The following is an 18,312-nucleotide window of genomic DNA, read 5'->3' as shown; positions in this document are numbered from 1 at the left end:
AGCCCCTAGCGCAGTGTTGTTGTTGTTGTTCAGTCCTTTAGTCGTGTCCGACTCTTCGTGACCTCTTGGACCATAGCACGCCAGGCTGTTCTGTCCCTTACTGCCTCCCAGAGCTTGCTTAACTTCATGTTCATTGTTTCGATGATGCTATCTATCTATCTTGTTTTCTGTCACCCTCTTCTCCTTTTTCCTTCCATGTGTCCCAGCATCAGGGTCTTTTCCAGTGAGTCCTCTCTTCGCATTAGGCGGCCAAAGTGTATGAGTTTCAGCTGCAGGATTTGTCCTTCCATTGAATATCCAGGGTTGATTTCATTCAGGAATGACTGGTTTGGTCTTCTTGCTGTCCAAGGGGCTTTCAAGAGTCTTCTCCAACACTATAGTTCAAAAGCATCAATTCTTTGGCGTTCAGCCTTCCTTCTTGAAATAGAAAGTATTTGCATGTCCCATTTCCTTCATATATAAGGATAGTGGGATGAGCCATTCAAAAAAGTTATTTGTCCGATGAGTAGAATGTGCATACAAAATTTTTTTTTTCATGCCGTGAAGAGGCCTTGCAGCTTACGCATGCATTTTCAAATGCGTGCTAACTAAACCCCTATTTTTAATGCAGGCTATTGGACAGGTTAATTTGGTCAGTTGGCAGACTGGTTGGTGAGTTGAGCTATGGAATGTTCTGTTTTTGTCTTTCATGCGTTTGCCCTTCCATGTGCTCCTTGCTTTGAAGGCCAGTGATAGGTGTGGGCAGGGGCCATTTATTTGTTACTCATCCAAAATTTCTGCCTGATTATGTTTACTCTTTGGTACTCAAATCCTACTCCTTGTTTCCATACACTGCACTAATTATGGCCAAGAAGCCTGTCATATGCATTTTGCAATACTGGTTCTATATGAGAACCTAATATAGAACCAGTATTGCAAAATGCATATGACAGGCTTCTTGGCCATAATTAGTGCAGTACTGTAGACCAACAATTCTGGATGCACAGTCAGCTTTGAGGCATTTAATTTTTTTGGACTTGTGATGGAATATAGATACTGTGTACATGAAATACAAGAAATTATGACATCCAAGTGATTACAAACTAAAAAGAACTTCCACTAGAATCCTACACTTCTAACAATCACCTACAGCAGTACCAGATGCACTCTTCGGGATATACAGTACTGCTATTTTTTTATATATTTTAATTATATTTTTTTTTATGAAAATGATTACCTGAGCTGCTGCTGAGCTGCTTGATGGTTTTCAGTTTCTTTATAATTTGCTCTTCATTCTCTGTATATAATATGAGGAACAGTTCACTGGCCAACCTTTGAATATGGTGCTGATTACAAAAGTTCCTCATAGCCTTCTGTTGTCTGTCATCCCTCAGGCCATCAATAATCACCACCACATTGTTCCTATCTGGATACAAACAGGAGATACTAATTAGATGGATAAATAATCTATGGGTTGCAGCCCTTGTTTTGAATATATGGCATTTATCGAGATTTGCATTTCAAAGGCACAAAAAGTTTTATACTTTCTCACGCAACCAACTAAAATGAGGTTAGTCAAATACGGAACATTCTGTAATGCATTCCATAGATCCTTTCATATCTTTCTGAAATTCAAATTTCTGTAAAACATGTTAGATTCCTCTGTATCTAGGTCACCAGTATCTAGATCACCACAAAATTGCCAAAGAAACTCAACAAAAAAGAGGACACCACATGCTCCAATGGCTGAAACATCAATTTTCAGGGAAAAGGGGTGGTTTTCATCTAGATGTTTCAAGACTGGGTCTGGGTCAGAGGAAAATGCCTGTTTCAGATCTTTGAAGGTTTGACTTCCTTTTTGCAGTTGGTGATTTTCTCTTTAGGGATAGTCACAGAGATTACAAAAGCAATAAAGCTCTTGGTTGACTGCCAGCAATAGCTGGTAAAGCTATTAAATCACCTTATGGCATTCAGGTTGCACAAATAAGCCAGTTCAAGACTTACCATGATCTTCTCATGATCTTTGTAGCTATTTAGCAGGAATAACATGCTGTTTCTTGGGGATTTATTGCATTTTTATTCCTAAGAACACAAGCCATCCTGATAGAGCCTCCAAAATACCACTTCTTCATGTTCTCCACAATTTGCAAGATCAGTAGAAAAACAATGAACTGGTTGTTGACAACAACACAGGTAGAGCTTTTTTTCGAAAATGTCATTGAAATATTCCCCAGGGCTTAGTGAAAGTGGTGAAATTTCAGTTTGCAAATAATACCCAATCATGTGCAAGGAGAATAGAATAAACATAATTTTTGCTTGAACATGATTGGATGATGGAAGTCAGCAGAGCTTCACCTCATTCACTAAGCTTTGGGGACATTTCTCATCCCCTTGCAAAATGAGCAGTCTATTCTTTCAATTATCTCATTCACATATTGAACAAGATATTGTGGTAGAAAGATGACTGTATGCTATGCACACAGCCATATCTCTTGTGCTAATAAGCACCCATTTCCGTCTTAATGATATAATGTACCTTTTGATCATATGTCTCCCCCCTGGTTCCCCATTCCCTAGTAAACAGACATTACCACATTCTTACGTCCTCATCTCTGCATGGCCCCCTCACACTAGCCAGCAAGCCCTTTTATTCACACAAAAGCTTTCACAAACAGGAAGTGATGGTTCCAGCAGCCAATCACTTCTTACATGGGAAGTGACCTCACAGGATATGACCAGATAAGGATTTAACACAGGATATGACAATACAGAAACCCTTCCAACTGGGTTAAATACAGAACCAATCACAGACATGTATACATTCAAATAGATATACAGTAGTGACGTGTGCAGACGTTGGTTTGTAAAACCAAGCGGCAAGCACATGGCTTTGAACACAAACATGTGCACACTCCCACTGTTACCAGTGATGCGAGCCATACTATACCATGGCCCAGTGGGCCATAATTTTGTATGGTTATGCTATGGTTCCCAAAGTACGCAGACTTGCTTATTAGGAGTTGAAATGCGGTCACCATGGAGTGGCCAGTTCCTTGGAGAGACATAAACAGACATCCTTAAGAGAGCAAACAGATCCGCCGTGTCCACGGGAAGGTTTCCGCATCCAATGGTCTTCCACCAATGTCTGTATGTGCGAATACCCTCGCATGAGCATATTACAGCAAAACTGACACTGGGGGGCATCTGACAACACACATTAATACAAATTTCCACAATATGCCTGTAGGGGAATATTTCCCTACAATGCAGGAGTGGGTTATAAGGAGTAAATAATAGTTAAGCTGCCCATAGATGGATCAAAATGTATCTGGTTCAGCAGGGTCCAGCCAAATTTCAATCCATGCGTGGACACTGGGTGTCTACCGATCAACTTCTGTACAACCCTCTTGCTGGAAAATTTCTGCTTGATCAGCGCTGCAGGCTATAGCCTTCAGTGCTCATCAGTGTATTCTAAAAGCAAGGAAGTCTCCCCAATGTCAGAATACAATGACACAGAGGGAGGATTCTGGCTTCCACATCAAATATTTCATCGAATCGGGTCAGTTTCTTTTTTTTCATTCAATGTGCTGGCTAAAAGAAAAGAAAAAATGGACTTAACAATGGCAAGCTTTAGGCAAAGATGCAGACCTGGACTGAGAAATGAGCAGAAGCTGGTAGAAAACGTGGCAACATCAAGGCAGTGTGTTATAACTGCATGAGGACTTAGGATTGAATCCACAAGATTCGCAAGTGAAGGTCTCCTGGAGACCATCAAAAAGGGAAGATCCTAAGATCTCCAACTAGTTCAGATACCAGACTAGTTTTTATAAGCATCAGGGAGATGAATAGTCAGTGTCAGTCAAGCACAAAGGACAAGAAGGAGAGATCTTGTGAAGACATTTCTGGAGAGCAATTTATCCAAGCTACAATTTTACCCAAAATAGAGTAACTGACTGGAACATGCAGAAAAGGGCCAAAGTAGATCCAGAAAAATGTGATTTACTGATATTGTGATAAAAAAAAACAAGAGGTAGGCCCCAAATTATGGTAACTGCCCCTCTAATACGTTGCCAGGAACTAAACTTGAAACTAACAATGAAACTTCTATGGACATGCTCTTTACTTGACCAAATTACTTTTCTGGAGAAAAGGTTCTAACTTCCTATACTCTATTTTTAATGATAATATCACAGACGACACGATTTCTTTTAAGGTGAACTTGCAATGTCATGTTCTTTATGAATGTAGTGTTCCATGCCATACTTTTTTTTTTTTAAATTGTGATAATTTTCCAATAAAAATACATTTAAATTAATTCATTCTTCTCCTGACAATGATGATGTCTTCAACATCCACTCATAAACATAAAATCATTGCCTGATTACACCATGTCTAGCTTTTCTCATGTCTATGGGTTCCAAAACTTTTTTTTTATCTAAAAGTATGTACAGGAAGCTTGAGCCACCCGCTGTCAGCAAATAAAAAAATCCTAAAAAGTTAATGGTAGTATGGACAAAAGATGTATGAGCTCCGTCAAGGACTGATGTGGACAGTACTGTGTTGGTGGTATGGCATGGAAGTCAAGATGAAGTTTATATTATGAAAGAAGAAAAATGCCATTTTGTCTAATTAGTGCACATCTACATATCTGTGTGCTCTTTGCTTGGCACAGGTTGGTTTGCACCAACAAGTCTCCTACCAGACATTTGCTGTAGCACTCCATCATATAGAAATCTCTCCTCACTCGTAACGGGCCACCCATTCTTCATACTGTGATAGATGATCCCAAAGTTACATTGTAATGCTCTTTCTCTGAGTCTTCCATTCTCATAAAAGGAAATTTTTTGCAGTGTGACTTGTCTGTGTCCAAATATCTCAGATGACAGCAGTTTCTGTAGCCAGTCAGTGTTGGAATCTTCCAGTATAGAGAAAATGACAATGTCATATCCTGGAGGAGGCATAGAGGGTACCTAAAAACAAGTTGATTAAACAGCATGTAAAAATACTGTGTGATATACAGTATCTCACAGAAGTGAGTACACCCCTCACATTTTTGTAAATATTTTATTCTATCTTTTCATGTGACAACACTGAAGAAATGACACTTTGCTACAATGTAAAGTAGTGAGTGTACAGCTTGTATAACAGTGTAAATTTGCTGTCCCCTCAAAATAACTCAACACACAGCCATTAATGTCTAAACCACTGGTAAAAAAGTGAGTACACCCCTAAGTGAAAATGTCCAAATTGGGCCCAAAGTGTCAATATTTTGTGTGGCCACCATTATTTTCATGCACTGCCTTAACCCTCTTGGGCATGGAGTTCACCAGAGCTTCATAGGTTGCCACTGGAGTCCTCTTCCACTCCTCAATGATGACATCAAGGAGCTGGTGGATGTTAGAGACCTTGCGCTCCTCCACCTTCCATTTGAGGATGCCCCACAGATGCTCAATAGGGTTTAGGTCTGGAGACATGCTTGGCCAGTCCATCCCCTTTACCCTCAGCTTCTTTAGCAAGGCAGTAGTTGTCTTGGAGATGTGTTTGGGGGTCCTTATCATGTTGGAATACTGCCCTGCGGTCCAGTCTCTGAAGGGAGGGGATCATGCTCTGCTTCAGTATGTCACAGTACATGTTGGCATTCATGGTTCCCTCAATGAACTGTAGCTCCCCACACAAAATATTGACACTTAGGGCCCAATTTAGACATTTTCACTTAGGGGTGTACTCACTTTTGTTGCCAGTGGGTTAGACATTAATGGCTGTGTGTTGAGTTATTTTGAGGGGACAGAAAATTTACACTGTTATACAAGCTGTACACTCACTACTTTACATTGTAGCAAAGTGTCATTTCTTCAGTGTTGTCACATGAAAAGATAGAAGAAAATATTTACAAAACTGTGAGGGGTGTACTCACTTGTGTGAGATACTGTAAATACCTGAACACAGAAGAACAAGGTCTCATTCACAAAGGGTGTTCTAAAACGTACGCTTGCATGAGGTCCATGTCTACCTACACAGAGATGCACAGGTGTTCCGTGCATCTCCGTGCAGGCAGTCCCGTTGATGTCAATTGGGATAAACACAGATGCTGCTCCCGATTTTACATTTGTGTAGGTACAAGGCCCTGAACTCGGACAATATGTGTTCATGCTGTAAACAGAGCCCTATTAAATACATAAAACTATCATCCTTCTCTTCAAGCCAGGGTGCTAGGTGTAAGGCCCCACATCCAGTCACTGTCCAAATCCTGCTGCCTTAACCTACGTAACATTTCCAAAATATGCTCCTTCCCAACCTCTCTATTTTAGATTGTAAGTTCTCATGAGCAGGGTCCTCCTAACCCTTGTGTCTTGAATTGTGTTGTAACTATACTGTTAACCCCTATTTTGTAAAATGCTGAGCAAACTGTTGGCACTATGGCAATCCCAAATGCTACTACTACTACTAATATTATTAATAAACATTTCAGGATTGTATCCATATGATAAATACATTCACTGTACTACCAGACACCACTCTGCTGCAGACTGCACTGTTGGTGGGGAGAACACTTGCAATCAAACAACAATAGCTAAAGTTTCAGTCCACCCATAAATGATATATTAGTTTTAACTAAACACTGTACCCAACCAGTGACACCTGACATCACATGACTATATTTTTTTATTTCCAGATCCAGAGAAGTATACATCTGGGAGGTGGGCACTACAGGCATACCCCACTTTTAAGTACACAATGGGGTTTATTTACTATTGCTGGAGAGTTCAAAATCAGGCTCACTTCTGCATAGAAACCAATGAGCTTCCAGGTTTTATTACCAGGCTTAATTAACCGCATGCCGACCAGCCGCCGCAGTTGTACTGGGGCAACATGGCTCAGCTGCGTGAATCGGCGTCATGTTACGTCGGTAACATAGACGGCCACTAGGGGGCGCGTGCGCGCCCCCTACTCGCCCACGGAGCCAATCCCACGGAGGGCTCCCGCGATCGCTCAGGGCACACCGAGGACCGGGATCTGTGTGTGTAAACACACAGTTTCCGGTTCTCTGAGGGGAGAATGAACAGATCCTCTGTTCATACAGCAGTTGTCATCTCCCCTGCACAGTCCCCTCCCCTCTGCAGTTAGAACCCACAATAGGACACACTTAATTCCTTCACTGCCCCCTAGTGGTTAACCCCTTCACTGCCAGTGAAATTTTTTGCAGTAATCAATGCAATTTTACAGCACTGATCGCTGTAAAAATGCCAATGGTCCCAAAAATGTGTCAAAATTGTCCGACGTGTCCACCATAATGTCGATAAAAATCGCAGATCGCCGCCGTTACTAGTAAAAAAAATAATAATAATAAAAATGCTATAAATGTATCCCCTATTTGGTAGATGCTATAACTTTTGCGCAAAAACAAATTAATATACGGTTATTGCGATTTTTTTTACCAAAAATATGTAGAAGAATACATATCGGCCTAAACTGAGGAAAAAAAAATGTTTTTTTTATATGTTTTTGGGGGATATTTTTTATAGCAAAAAGTTAAAAAAATTACGTTTTTTTCAAAATTGACGCATTTTTTTTGTTTATAGCGCAAAAAATAAAAAACGAAGAGGCGATCAAATACCATCAAAAGAAAGCTCTATTTGTGGGGAAATAAGGACGTCAATTTTGTTTGGGAGCCACGTCGCACGACCGCGCAATTGTCAGTTCTGGTCTTTGGCCAGCCAAATGGTCCGGGGCTGAAGTGGTTAAACAAGCTGGGGTTAGAAGCGCATTGGTTTCTATGCAGAAGTGACTCTGATTTTGCACTCTCCAGCGATAGTAAATAAACCTCATTGTGTACTTATAAGTGGGGTATGCCTGTAGTTAGTTTAGTTTAGCACAAAAGTATAAGTATCCTTTAAGGCCGGGTTCACATATGTTCGGCCGCAGTTCCCAGCATGAACTGACCCAAAGACGCACAGGATCCTCTTGGAATGCGGAACGCTGTTGTCCCTTACCCGAGTAAACCGTCTCCATTGGGCACACTCGCATGTCATGCGAATTGGATGCGGGGAAATCCATATCCAATTTGCACATATGGGTACCCTGCCTAAAACTAATTTAGGCTCATACCTAGTTAGACTGAAGTGTAACGAAAAAAAAAAACGTTTTTTTTTAGGTACCCATGCACCACTCATAAGGAAGAAATTAAAATGTTAAGACCTAAGCATGGTCACTCCTACTCCTCAGCATAGTATAGCTGTGCAGTGAAGGACACAGTGAGGTTAATTTACTAAAGCTGGGAGCAAAATCAGGCTCACTTTGCATGGAAACCAATCAACTTCTAACTTCAGCTCAATTAAAGGGGTTGTAAACCTTCTGTTTTTTTCACCTTAATGCATCCTATGCATTAAGGTGAAAAAACATTTACTAGCAACCCCCCCCGGTTTACTTACCTGAGCCCTCGAAAGAACCGCTTCGAGAACACACTGGCTTCTCGGCTCTTCTCGGCACGGTCTTCTCGGCTCTTCATTGGATAGATTGATAGCAGCGCAGCCATTGGCTCGCGCTGCTGTCAATCAAATCCAAAGGCTGCAGCCGCCGGGGGGCGGGACCGAGACATACACTCTGTGTCTATGGATGCAGAGTGTATGAGACAGGAGCATGCCCACAAGGTAACCCCCTCGGGAGAGCGCTTCCCTAGGGGGTTATCTATTGTGGGGAGGAGCCGAGAGAGCCGCCGTGGGACCCCAGAAGAGGATGTTCGGGGCCACTCTGTGCAAAATGAGCTGCACAGTGGAGGTAAGTATGACATGTTTGTTATTTTTAAAAAATAAAAATGAACCTTTACAACCCCTTTAACCACTTACGCGCTGGGTACTTAAACCCCCTTCCTAACCAGACCGATTTTCAGCTTTTGGTGCTCTCGCACGTTAAATGACAATTACTCAGTCATGCAGTGAAATGTTTGTCCTTTTTTTTTACACAAATAGAGCTTTCTTTTGGTGGTATTTAATCACCGCTGGGTTTTTTCTATTTTTTGCGCTATAAATCAAAATACTTTGGTAAAAAAAAAAAAATCTTTGTTCCTGTTAAAATTTATTGCAGAGTATTGGCGAGTATTGGCAGAGTATTGGTGAGTATTGGCAGAGTATTGGCGAGTATTGGTAGAGTATTGGCAGAGTATTGCATAGTATTGCAGAGTATTGCATAGTATGGCAGTACTGGCATATGGGCACTGAGCAGCACTGTGGGCTGGATCTGTAGTGCCCACAGTGCTGCAAACGATATCTCCCCCTCTCCCTCTCACACTGTACAGATCAGTACAGAGAGGGGAGGGAGGAACGGGCGTCATGACATGACGCCGGTTTGTTTACAAGTGATCACTCTATCATTTGACGGAGCGATCAAATGGTAAACGGCCGCTATCAGCAGCTGTTCACTGTGATCCGGGATGCGGCGGACCCGGCGGTCATGGATGTTCCTGGGTGAGTGCCCCAGGGGGCGCGCGGGAGCGCGATTCTGTGAGGACGTCCATGGACGCCCACCCAGAATAAGCCAACCGCGCTGTAGCCGTCTTTTGGCTATGGCCCGGTCGGAATGTGGTTAAGCTTTGGCAATAAAACCTGAAGCCACATTTTAGGGCCGAAGTCCTTTTTTGTTTAGCAACTGATAATATATATAATCTTTATATATAATATATATTTATTTTCTGTACTTTTTTCAAGAAGGTCACAATAGTATAGTCCATAACCTTTACAATGCAACAAAATAAAACTAGTCATTATAGACCCAAATAAGTCTGTCTATATACATGTATTTAAACAGAAGATCATTTGACTTTATCACTCACATCATGTAATGACTCTTGTTTTTGTAGCGTCTGTTTTGAAACATTTTCTGAAAAATACAAAAGTTGCAGAAATATAAATAGCTGTCTGTATCATTGAAGTCATTGGTACCCAAATAAACAAAATATATATGTGCAGATCCTGGCCCTCCAGGACTAGAGTTGGACACCTCTACTCTGAATTAATGGAGACACATGGTCAGAAAATGGGGCTAATTATGCTAATGGTGAAATTTGTTCTTTATCAGCTGTAAGTATAAATTGTAGCTTGACACAGTTGGTAGATCCAGATACATAGGCAGCTGAATATATACAGCATTTTAAAATATAAAAGGAATTGCTGATCTGCGTGTATATAAGCAGAAATTTCTGCAGCAGTCCAGCCCACATCCTGCTGAGTCTGAACTCTCCAATCAGCAATGCTTATGCTCCCTGTTGATTGGAGAGCTCTAACTCTGATTTAGCAGGGGGCTTGTCAGACCAACACAGAGAGACCACTGCTTCTACACTGAGGACAATGATCTTTCTTTGTGGCATGCAGCATGGGAGAGAATTTTATTTTTGCATTTGGGATCATTTAGATTAATAACAATAGTTACGGGAGTAAGTTTCCATTTACCTTTAATATTAAACCTGAAGTTTAGCCATAAAATATTCTCTATAGGTTTATTGATCTAATGTACCTGTAATGAAGTATGTAGTATGCATAGATGGATCTTAGAGAAATCTTCAATGCCAGGATGCCCCCTCCTCTTCCTGTCTCTGAACTTCCAGCACTGCAGGGATTAATAGCATCAGGTCTTCTATGAAGCTACCGTGAAAAGGTTTCTGAAAGAGAACTGCCTCCTCCTCCCTCCTACTTCATTCTTTCATTGCTTGAAAGCTATGAAAGAACTGTTCTCAATGGAGGAGAAGAGAGGAGGGACAGGCCCTCATTGGTAAATTTTCCACAGCAACATCACAGAAGACTGAAGCTATTAACCCCCAGAGCTCCAGAAGTTAAGAGATAGGAAGAGGACGGGGCATTCCTGCACAGAAGATGTCTACAGGATCCAGCTGCCTGCACAGCATTGGACAGCCTCCATTATAGGCATGAATCTATCCATGGTCGCCTTTGACACCCCCTATTCAGGCGCCCGGCCCCTTTTCAGGGCCATAGGCTCTAATAGGTGTAAAAAAAGGTGACCTGCGAGCGCCATGTTTGGCTCTCACAGTTCTCCCAGGTGTGTTAGAACAGCGAATACATATTCGCTGTTCTAACACTTAGAAAATAGCCTAACAATTTCCTCAAATTAAACTAAAATTGTCAAACTGTCAGCCAGCAGGTGGATCAAGTCTGCCTCTTTTTTACTCATAGCCACAGGTTTTAATTGCAGCATTACAACCTTGGGCACCGTGCGGGCCAGCTGCTGGTATTTTAACAACCAATGGTGTCGTAGGATGATAAGGAGGACATTGGGCACCTGAGGACATTCTTGTTTCCCCTCTTCATCAGCACTGGAGTCACATTAGCTGAATGAGGGAGAAAAACTGAGGAAGAAGAGAGACGCTGGAAATACATGGCAGTAACATTCTACTGTACAGTAGACACTATACTACAGTTTATAGATCAATTGTAAGGATCGTGTTTCGCTTAATTGATAGGAGGATACACAGATCTGTTCTGGTCTGAGGTGGCTAGGTTGGAAAATGGTGTCCAGTAATCTAAAAACATCATCATATCACAAGGAAGGAGGGCTTGGGAGACAGAGGGGTGCATAAGGTTGTTCTCCAGGCATGAAACAGTTTGGCAACATTGTACTTAATAAGTATATTTGCTAGACCATGGAGTTCTGCATTCTTTTGCATGAAGCCAACGTTCTCCCTTGTCACCATCTGTAATGGAGATCCAGTGCACATGCAGGAATACTGCAAGTCTATGTCAGATCTACAGGACTTGGTAGACACTCCAATGGCATGTCTTTGCATGCGCCGCATCTACCACATGTGTGCAGTCTTGCCTTAGGTTCCCTACCAGCTCTCTATCAGAGTGGCCGGGGCACGCAACATAATTCCTTCATAAGTGAAAGTTTAGCAAAAGAATTTGAAAATAAGTTAAAATTTTTCCAAAAAAGAAAATGTTTTTGTGCAAAAGTGTAAGAGGGAAGGGGGCATAGGCATGCGCAAAGAGTGTGCCAGGTATGCCTGAGCAAACCATAATCACTCTGTGTGGTGCCAGTTCCCCCCTCTGCCTGGGCTTTCTCCCCCGTGTGCCCCCCACCGCAGTTCTAATAGCTCCCCCCCGCCTGCTGAAGGGGATGTTTCAGGAATGAGAGTGGGAGAAGGGGCTGTGACAGACCTAGCCGGGACAGAGGCTTTTGGAGGGGACTGAATGCCAGCCTCTTGCTTACCGAGTATGGGCCCTGGCATTTGGGGGAACGGTGCTCGTTGTGAGTTGTATGCCTTGGGACCCTGGAAGTAATGTTACTTTGGATTCAAGTTCATGTCCCCCCAAAACACAAAACGTTGGGAACCCCTTATGTGCCATATTATAAATAGTGACTGCTTCACAATGTTGTGTGTATATATTGTGTGTTGTCTCATTATGTTGTGTACTATTTGCTGTGCTAGTTTGGGGTGGGGCTGAATTCCAATGTTCTTTTGTGTCTGTCTGCTCTGGATATTATGGGATGTTTATCTTTATGGAGGGAGGGGGGATTCCTCCAGCAGCCCCCCCTGCTAAGACTGTTTACTGATCAGAAGTTACGTGTGTGTAACTGTGTAACTGTGTGTAACACATCTGACCTGTGTGTCCGTTGTCAATGGACAGTTTAACCCGCCCTGTTTTTCAAGGGTGGAGGGTAAGTGTTTCGAAGTGGGATCTGTATAACATGTGTTTGAATAAAGAATCATTCCTGCCTGAACCTCAAGACAGAGCATCTTGTCTCGTACTTGGGGGGAGAATTATTTGTATGGGTTTCTGGTTCGGCTGATGGAAGTGTTGGGTAGCTGCCTTTGTGTTTGAGTATGGAATGTCCTAAACGACTTTAACCCCTTTCATATTCGGGGTGTCGTTACAGGGGCTAATCAATGTGTCATTTACTGGCCCCTGACTTTTCTAGATAAACACAGAGCACACACTCACTCACTGTGTTCAATCATAATTGAAACATGGTAAACTGTGTTTACTATGCTTCCGTTTGTGAATGAACAGGAAGATGCTCAGCACAGAGCACTTCCCATCCATTCACTGTCCAGTGCAGCTAAAGGCTGAAGAGAAAGGCGTGTGTGTGTTTGAACTTTGGGGAGCACACCCTAATGTAATAGGCTGCGCACACCTATGGAAGGGGGAGGAAGCAGGACAGAGGACCTTGACAGAATGCGTCAAGGCCCACTTTAATTGTATGCTGCTGGGGATGAATGGAAGTACAATTGCAACTTTAAAAAATACACTACTAAACTGATGGTACTTAAAGTGGTTCTAAAAGCTCAAGGTTTTTTACCTTCATGCATTCTACTTACCCGAGCCTGATCCTGATCCCGATCCAGCCATGTGCACGAGAGCCTCGACTCTCATGGGTCCCTCCCTCCTCATTGGCTTAGACAGAAGCTGGAGCCATTGACTCCCACTACGGTCAATCACAGTCAATGAGGAGAGAGTGGGGACACACAGAGCAGTGACTCTGGAGCAAGCTTGTTTAGGTGCCCCCATAGCAAGCTGGGCATTAGGCAGGAGGGAGGGGCCTGGAGCTCCGACAGGGAACCTGGGAAGAGGAGGATCTGGGCTGCTCTGTGCAAAACCATTACACAGAGCGGGTAAGTATAACGTGTTTTGTCATTTAAAAAACCCTAAAACTTTGTTTTGTTACTAAACACACCAGCATTGTGAAATGTCCCAGTTATATCACCAGTGGACAGAAAGTTTACAGAATTAAAGGAAACTTACCTGAAGGGTGACTGAATTGTTTTATACTCTTCAGTTTCCTTACAAGTTGCATTTTATCAGCTTTCTCTGTGCATGTTATAATGAGGAGGTCACTGGCCAACTGTCTAATACTGGGCTGATTCTGCAGGATCCGAGTCTTCTGATCCCCGCTGTCTTGCAGATCATCGACCAGAACCACTACATTGTCCTTCCCTGGGGACATAGAGGAAGTTATCTGTCAATATAGATACATTTTAATCGTCTGTTACCTGTAATGTTAGAAATATCTGTCAGTGTTGATGTCCTTTCAATGTCCCTCTCTTTATGTAAGAGGTATAATGTGAATGCAAAAGTCTAATCTAATGTCATGTATCCTAAAGGGAATATATATGGAAGTTTGGCATACATGTTTTTTCTTTATTATGATGAGGCCTAAAAAGCAAATAAAAATGTATTTGTTAAGTAAATACAAAATATTATGTTTAAATATTTTTTCAAAAAATTGATAGATTTAAATCTATATTTTGAATATTTTGCAAAAAAAAAATATACAGTATATATGGATTTATGGATTTTATGTTTAAATATTAATAAAAAAACATAAACAGTACAAAACTAGCTATAAATCACATTTACAATTTGTAAACTTAAAATAATATAATGAGTCCAGTGTTATGGATATTATTTGTAAGTGTTAATTTGTAACATAGAGTTTTATAAACAGTAGGCATGTGCAATTCGTTTTGTTCCAAATAAGTTTTTTAACGAATTTCGAAAAATTCGTTAATTTGGAAATATCCAAATTAACAAAAACCCGTTTAACGAATTTTTCCAAATATTCGTAAATTCGAAAAATTTGTACATTCGTACATTAGTAAATTAGTGAATGCGTAAATTTGTAAATTCGGAAATTCAGAAATCTGAAATAATAATTGACTAATAATAACTTAACTATTACTAGTAACTATTAAATTATAGGTATTGTAATTTTCTTTCAAATTTTGCTGTTAGTGAACGTAACACGTACAAATTTATCCGAAGTTATGAATGATCCGAAATAACGAATGCCCTATCCAAACGGATTGAACGTAATGAATTAATAATAATAAATAACAATAATAATAATAAAAACGTTTTATTATTATTATTATTATTTATTATTCATTTGTTCCGTTCCATTTGTTTAGATGCAGCATTCGTTTTGGATAATTCGTAACTTTGGATAAATTCATATTTGTTACGTTCACTGACGGTCAAATTTGTAAGGAAATTAGAATACCTATTATTTAACAGTTACTATTTCAGATTTTCGAATTTTTGAGTTTTTGGATTTTCAAATTACGAATTTACAAATTTCTGAATTATCTAATTTACAAATGTACGATTTTACGAATTTACGAATGTAAGAATGTACGAATGTACGAATGTACGAATTCACGAATTCACGAATGTACGAATGTACGAATTAACAAATTTACGAATGTACGAATTTACGAATGTACGAATTTACGAATTGCGATCATAACGAATGACCTGGAAAACAAAAAAAAAAATAAACTAATGAAATGAAAACGAAAATGAACACATTTTTTGGCTGTGCACATGTCTAATAAACAGTATAAAATATGCTTAAAGTGGTTGTAAAGCCTCACATATACCCAGTGAAGTGAACAGCCTCAGATAAAACACAGAGATTAAACAAATCTTCCTACATAAGTTTTACATGTATATGTTCTGTCTTCCCCTTTCTACACTCTTTGGAATGTGCAGATTGTGTTAGAAATCTTTCTTCCTCTTTCAGTACATAGGGGTGGGTGGGGAGATCGGACAATCTTTGAGAGCTGATTGGAGGAAATGGACACCTCCCCTCTATATAGGCAGATAAATGAAGGAACATGTAGAGCTGTGCTGTGAATAGACAAGCTCCCTGCTTATCTCCCTCTAAGCTCCCACCCCAACACTAATTTTCAGCTCATGTTATCTCATGCGTCGGAGAACTTGTCAGAAGTGACTCATGCTGATAACAGAGGAACAAAGCACCAGAAAGAAAGAACGCTTCGAGCTTTGGCGAGAGATAAGCAAACACTACAGATATATGTGCTTAGTTCCACTTTCACGAATGGGGTTTACAACCACTTTTACCACCCGACCTCCGGAAGGTTTTACCCCCTTCATGACCAAGGCATTTTTTGATATTCAGCACTGCTCTATGTTAACTGGCAATTACTCGGTCATGCAACACTGTACCCAAATTAAATGCATATCATTTTTATTTCACACAAATAGCACTTTCTTTTGATGATATTTGATCACCACTGTTTTTTTTTTTTTAATTATATAAAATGAAAAAATACAAAAAATTTGGAAAAAAGACCCCAATATTTTCTACTTTCTGTTACAAAACATCCAGTAATTAAAAAAAAAAATCTATTTTTTTTTAATAAATTTAGGCCAAAATGTATTCTGCTACGTGTCCCAATACATGTATATTAATTGGTTTGTGTGAAAGTTAAAGTGTCTACAAACTATAGAATATTTACTTTAATTTAGGCAGCTACTGTATAGAGGCTATACTGTAATGGCGGTGATCAGCGAATTATAGTGTAACTGTGATAGGGTGGTGGTCAATCTGGTACTAACAGACATTCTGGGAGGGTCACTAACTGACACTGACGTTGATACTGTTGTATTGACACTAATACAGTGATTAGTGATAATAATATACATTGACACTGTACTAATGACACTGGCTGAGAAGGGGTTAATATCTAGGGGCAATCAAGGGGTTAACTGTGTGCCTAACAAGTGTAATATGTGCTGCTTTTACTGAGCAATCAGTTTGTTTCTTCTCCCTGAAAAGCAGGGAGAAAAATCAAAGCGCCAGATTGCTGTTCTTACTGTATGTACCCAGAGCTCTGTGTGTTTGTAAACACAGAACTCTGTGATTGAACACAGCCAAACAGCAGGTTTCAGCAGAAATCATTGGCTGAAATCTGCTGCCAAACTTGTGGTATGTCCAAGTATATTTACTGTGAGTGGTTAAATATTTACTGTGGCAGGTGGTTAAAAAAAAAAAAAGTTTAAACTTAAAATAATAATATAATATATAATATTTTAAGTCAAATTGAAGATGGCTTGGCTATGATATGTTAGTAGGAAGGTACTTAAATACTGACTAGTAAAATGCTCTAGCAAGTTCAAAAGCTAATTAAAAATGAAAAAAAATGTTTAGGTAAAGAAAAAAAAAAGTAAGAATTTTAAATCCCTTTTTTGTGCTTTTAACTGCAATTTTTTTTATTTTGGTGGTAGGGTCTCTTTTAGTCTCCCTATACTTCAACTAGTTACAGGTCTAGAAAGTCCTTCACTAATGATAAATGTCTCATCTGTAGGAAATGCCATGATTTCTGGCCTTAGGTATATTGTTACTTATGTGGTCATAGAAGTGATGCTCGTTGCATATTGTGTGTGTATTGTTGAATATTAGCAGCTCTCCTCCAAGAAGGAGGAGTGTCCGATTACTCTGACCATGTTCGACCTATTTAATTCCAAATATTTCCATATTCACTCCTAGCCAACAAGCAGTTCACTTTTGCTCTGTTCTGTATTCTGTACCAAGCATGCTCTTGAGACACTTCAACTCTTCATCATACAGGGAGTCATTGACATTGGTGATGTTGATTCTTCCTCTGTTCTTGGTGTGATACAGAATTCCAAATGTGCACTGAGACAAATCATTCACAAACTGTTGGAATCCACTGTTGGAGATGTAACAAGGTCTAACTTCCCGGATCGTCTTTGTGAAATAGTTTGATGTCAAGAGTTCCACCAGCCAGGAGTAATCATCACTAGAAGATCTGGAGAAGATCCCAACAATGTGCCTCTGAGATGGCTTAATTGGACAGATGATAAGATAGGACATAAAAAAAGGAAGATTATTTTGGAGGAAGTCTTATACATACTGTATGAAATATTCATTATTGCGTATGTGAACATAAATGAACATTATCAGCTGTTCCCACCATCCAGTGAAGTTAGACTTACCTAGAATATTATACGGTATATCCCTTTTCATAGTTTAATCCAGAGGTCTCAGAACTATCTAAACAAAGGGCCAGTTTACTGTCCTTCAGACTTTAGTAGGGCCGGACTGTGTCCAGTAGGAAAAAATAATGTCCCGTTGTTTATTCCAGTGAGAGTAATTGTGCCCCATTATTGGTGTAAGAGGAATTGAGCCCCATCGTTGATGTTATTTGGCCCCATTGTTGGCATCTTTGAGAGGAATTGCACCCCATCATTGATGTCATTGGGCCTCATTGTTGGTGTCGTTAGGAGGAATCGTGCCCAATCGTTGGTGTCGTTGCGAAGTATTGTGCCCCAACGTTTGTGTCATTGGGAGGAATTGTGTCCCCTTCATTGGTGTCAGTGGGGGGGAATAGTGCCCCACTGTTGGTATCAGTGGAATAGTGCCCCAATGGCCAGGTAAAAGCAAGCAAGGGGCCACTTGTAGTCCCCAGGCTACAGTTTGGAGACCACTGGTATAATCAAACATTCTGAGCACTGCTGTAATTAATTACAAAAATGTGCAGGATGATAGCAATTCAATGTT

The 18,312-nt window shown here is 40.4% G+C and overlaps 1 protein-coding gene across 1 annotated transcript in view; it reads right to left on the bottom strand.

The window, feature by feature from the left end:
- The window catches only part of LOC141147923 (uncharacterized), a 32,842-nt gene extending 15,217 nt beyond the window's left edge, over positions 1–17,625 (bottom strand). The window contains exons 1-5 of the mRNA XM_073635081.1: positions 17,319–17,625; positions 13,728–13,919; positions 9,806–9,852; positions 4,679–4,949; positions 1,217–1,405 (exon numbers count right to left, since the gene is read on the bottom strand). Coding sequence (XP_073491182.1) covers positions 1,217–1,405; positions 4,679–4,949; positions 9,806–9,852; positions 13,728–13,919; positions 17,319–17,625 — 1,006 coding nt within the window. The remainder of the gene's footprint in view (positions 1–1,216; positions 1,406–4,678; positions 4,950–9,805; positions 9,853–13,727; positions 13,920–17,318) is intronic.
- Between the last annotated feature and the right edge of the window lie 687 nt (positions 17,626–18,312).

This window comes from Aquarana catesbeiana, linkage group LG06 (assembly GCF_042186555.1).
Source record: "Aquarana catesbeiana isolate 2022-GZ linkage group LG06, ASM4218655v1, whole genome shotgun sequence".
Lineage (NCBI taxonomy): Eukaryota > Metazoa > Chordata > Amphibia > Anura > Ranidae > Aquarana > Aquarana catesbeiana.
The sequence above is the reverse complement of the archived record's forward strand: the minus strand, read 5'-3'. Positions and strand labels throughout refer to the sequence as shown.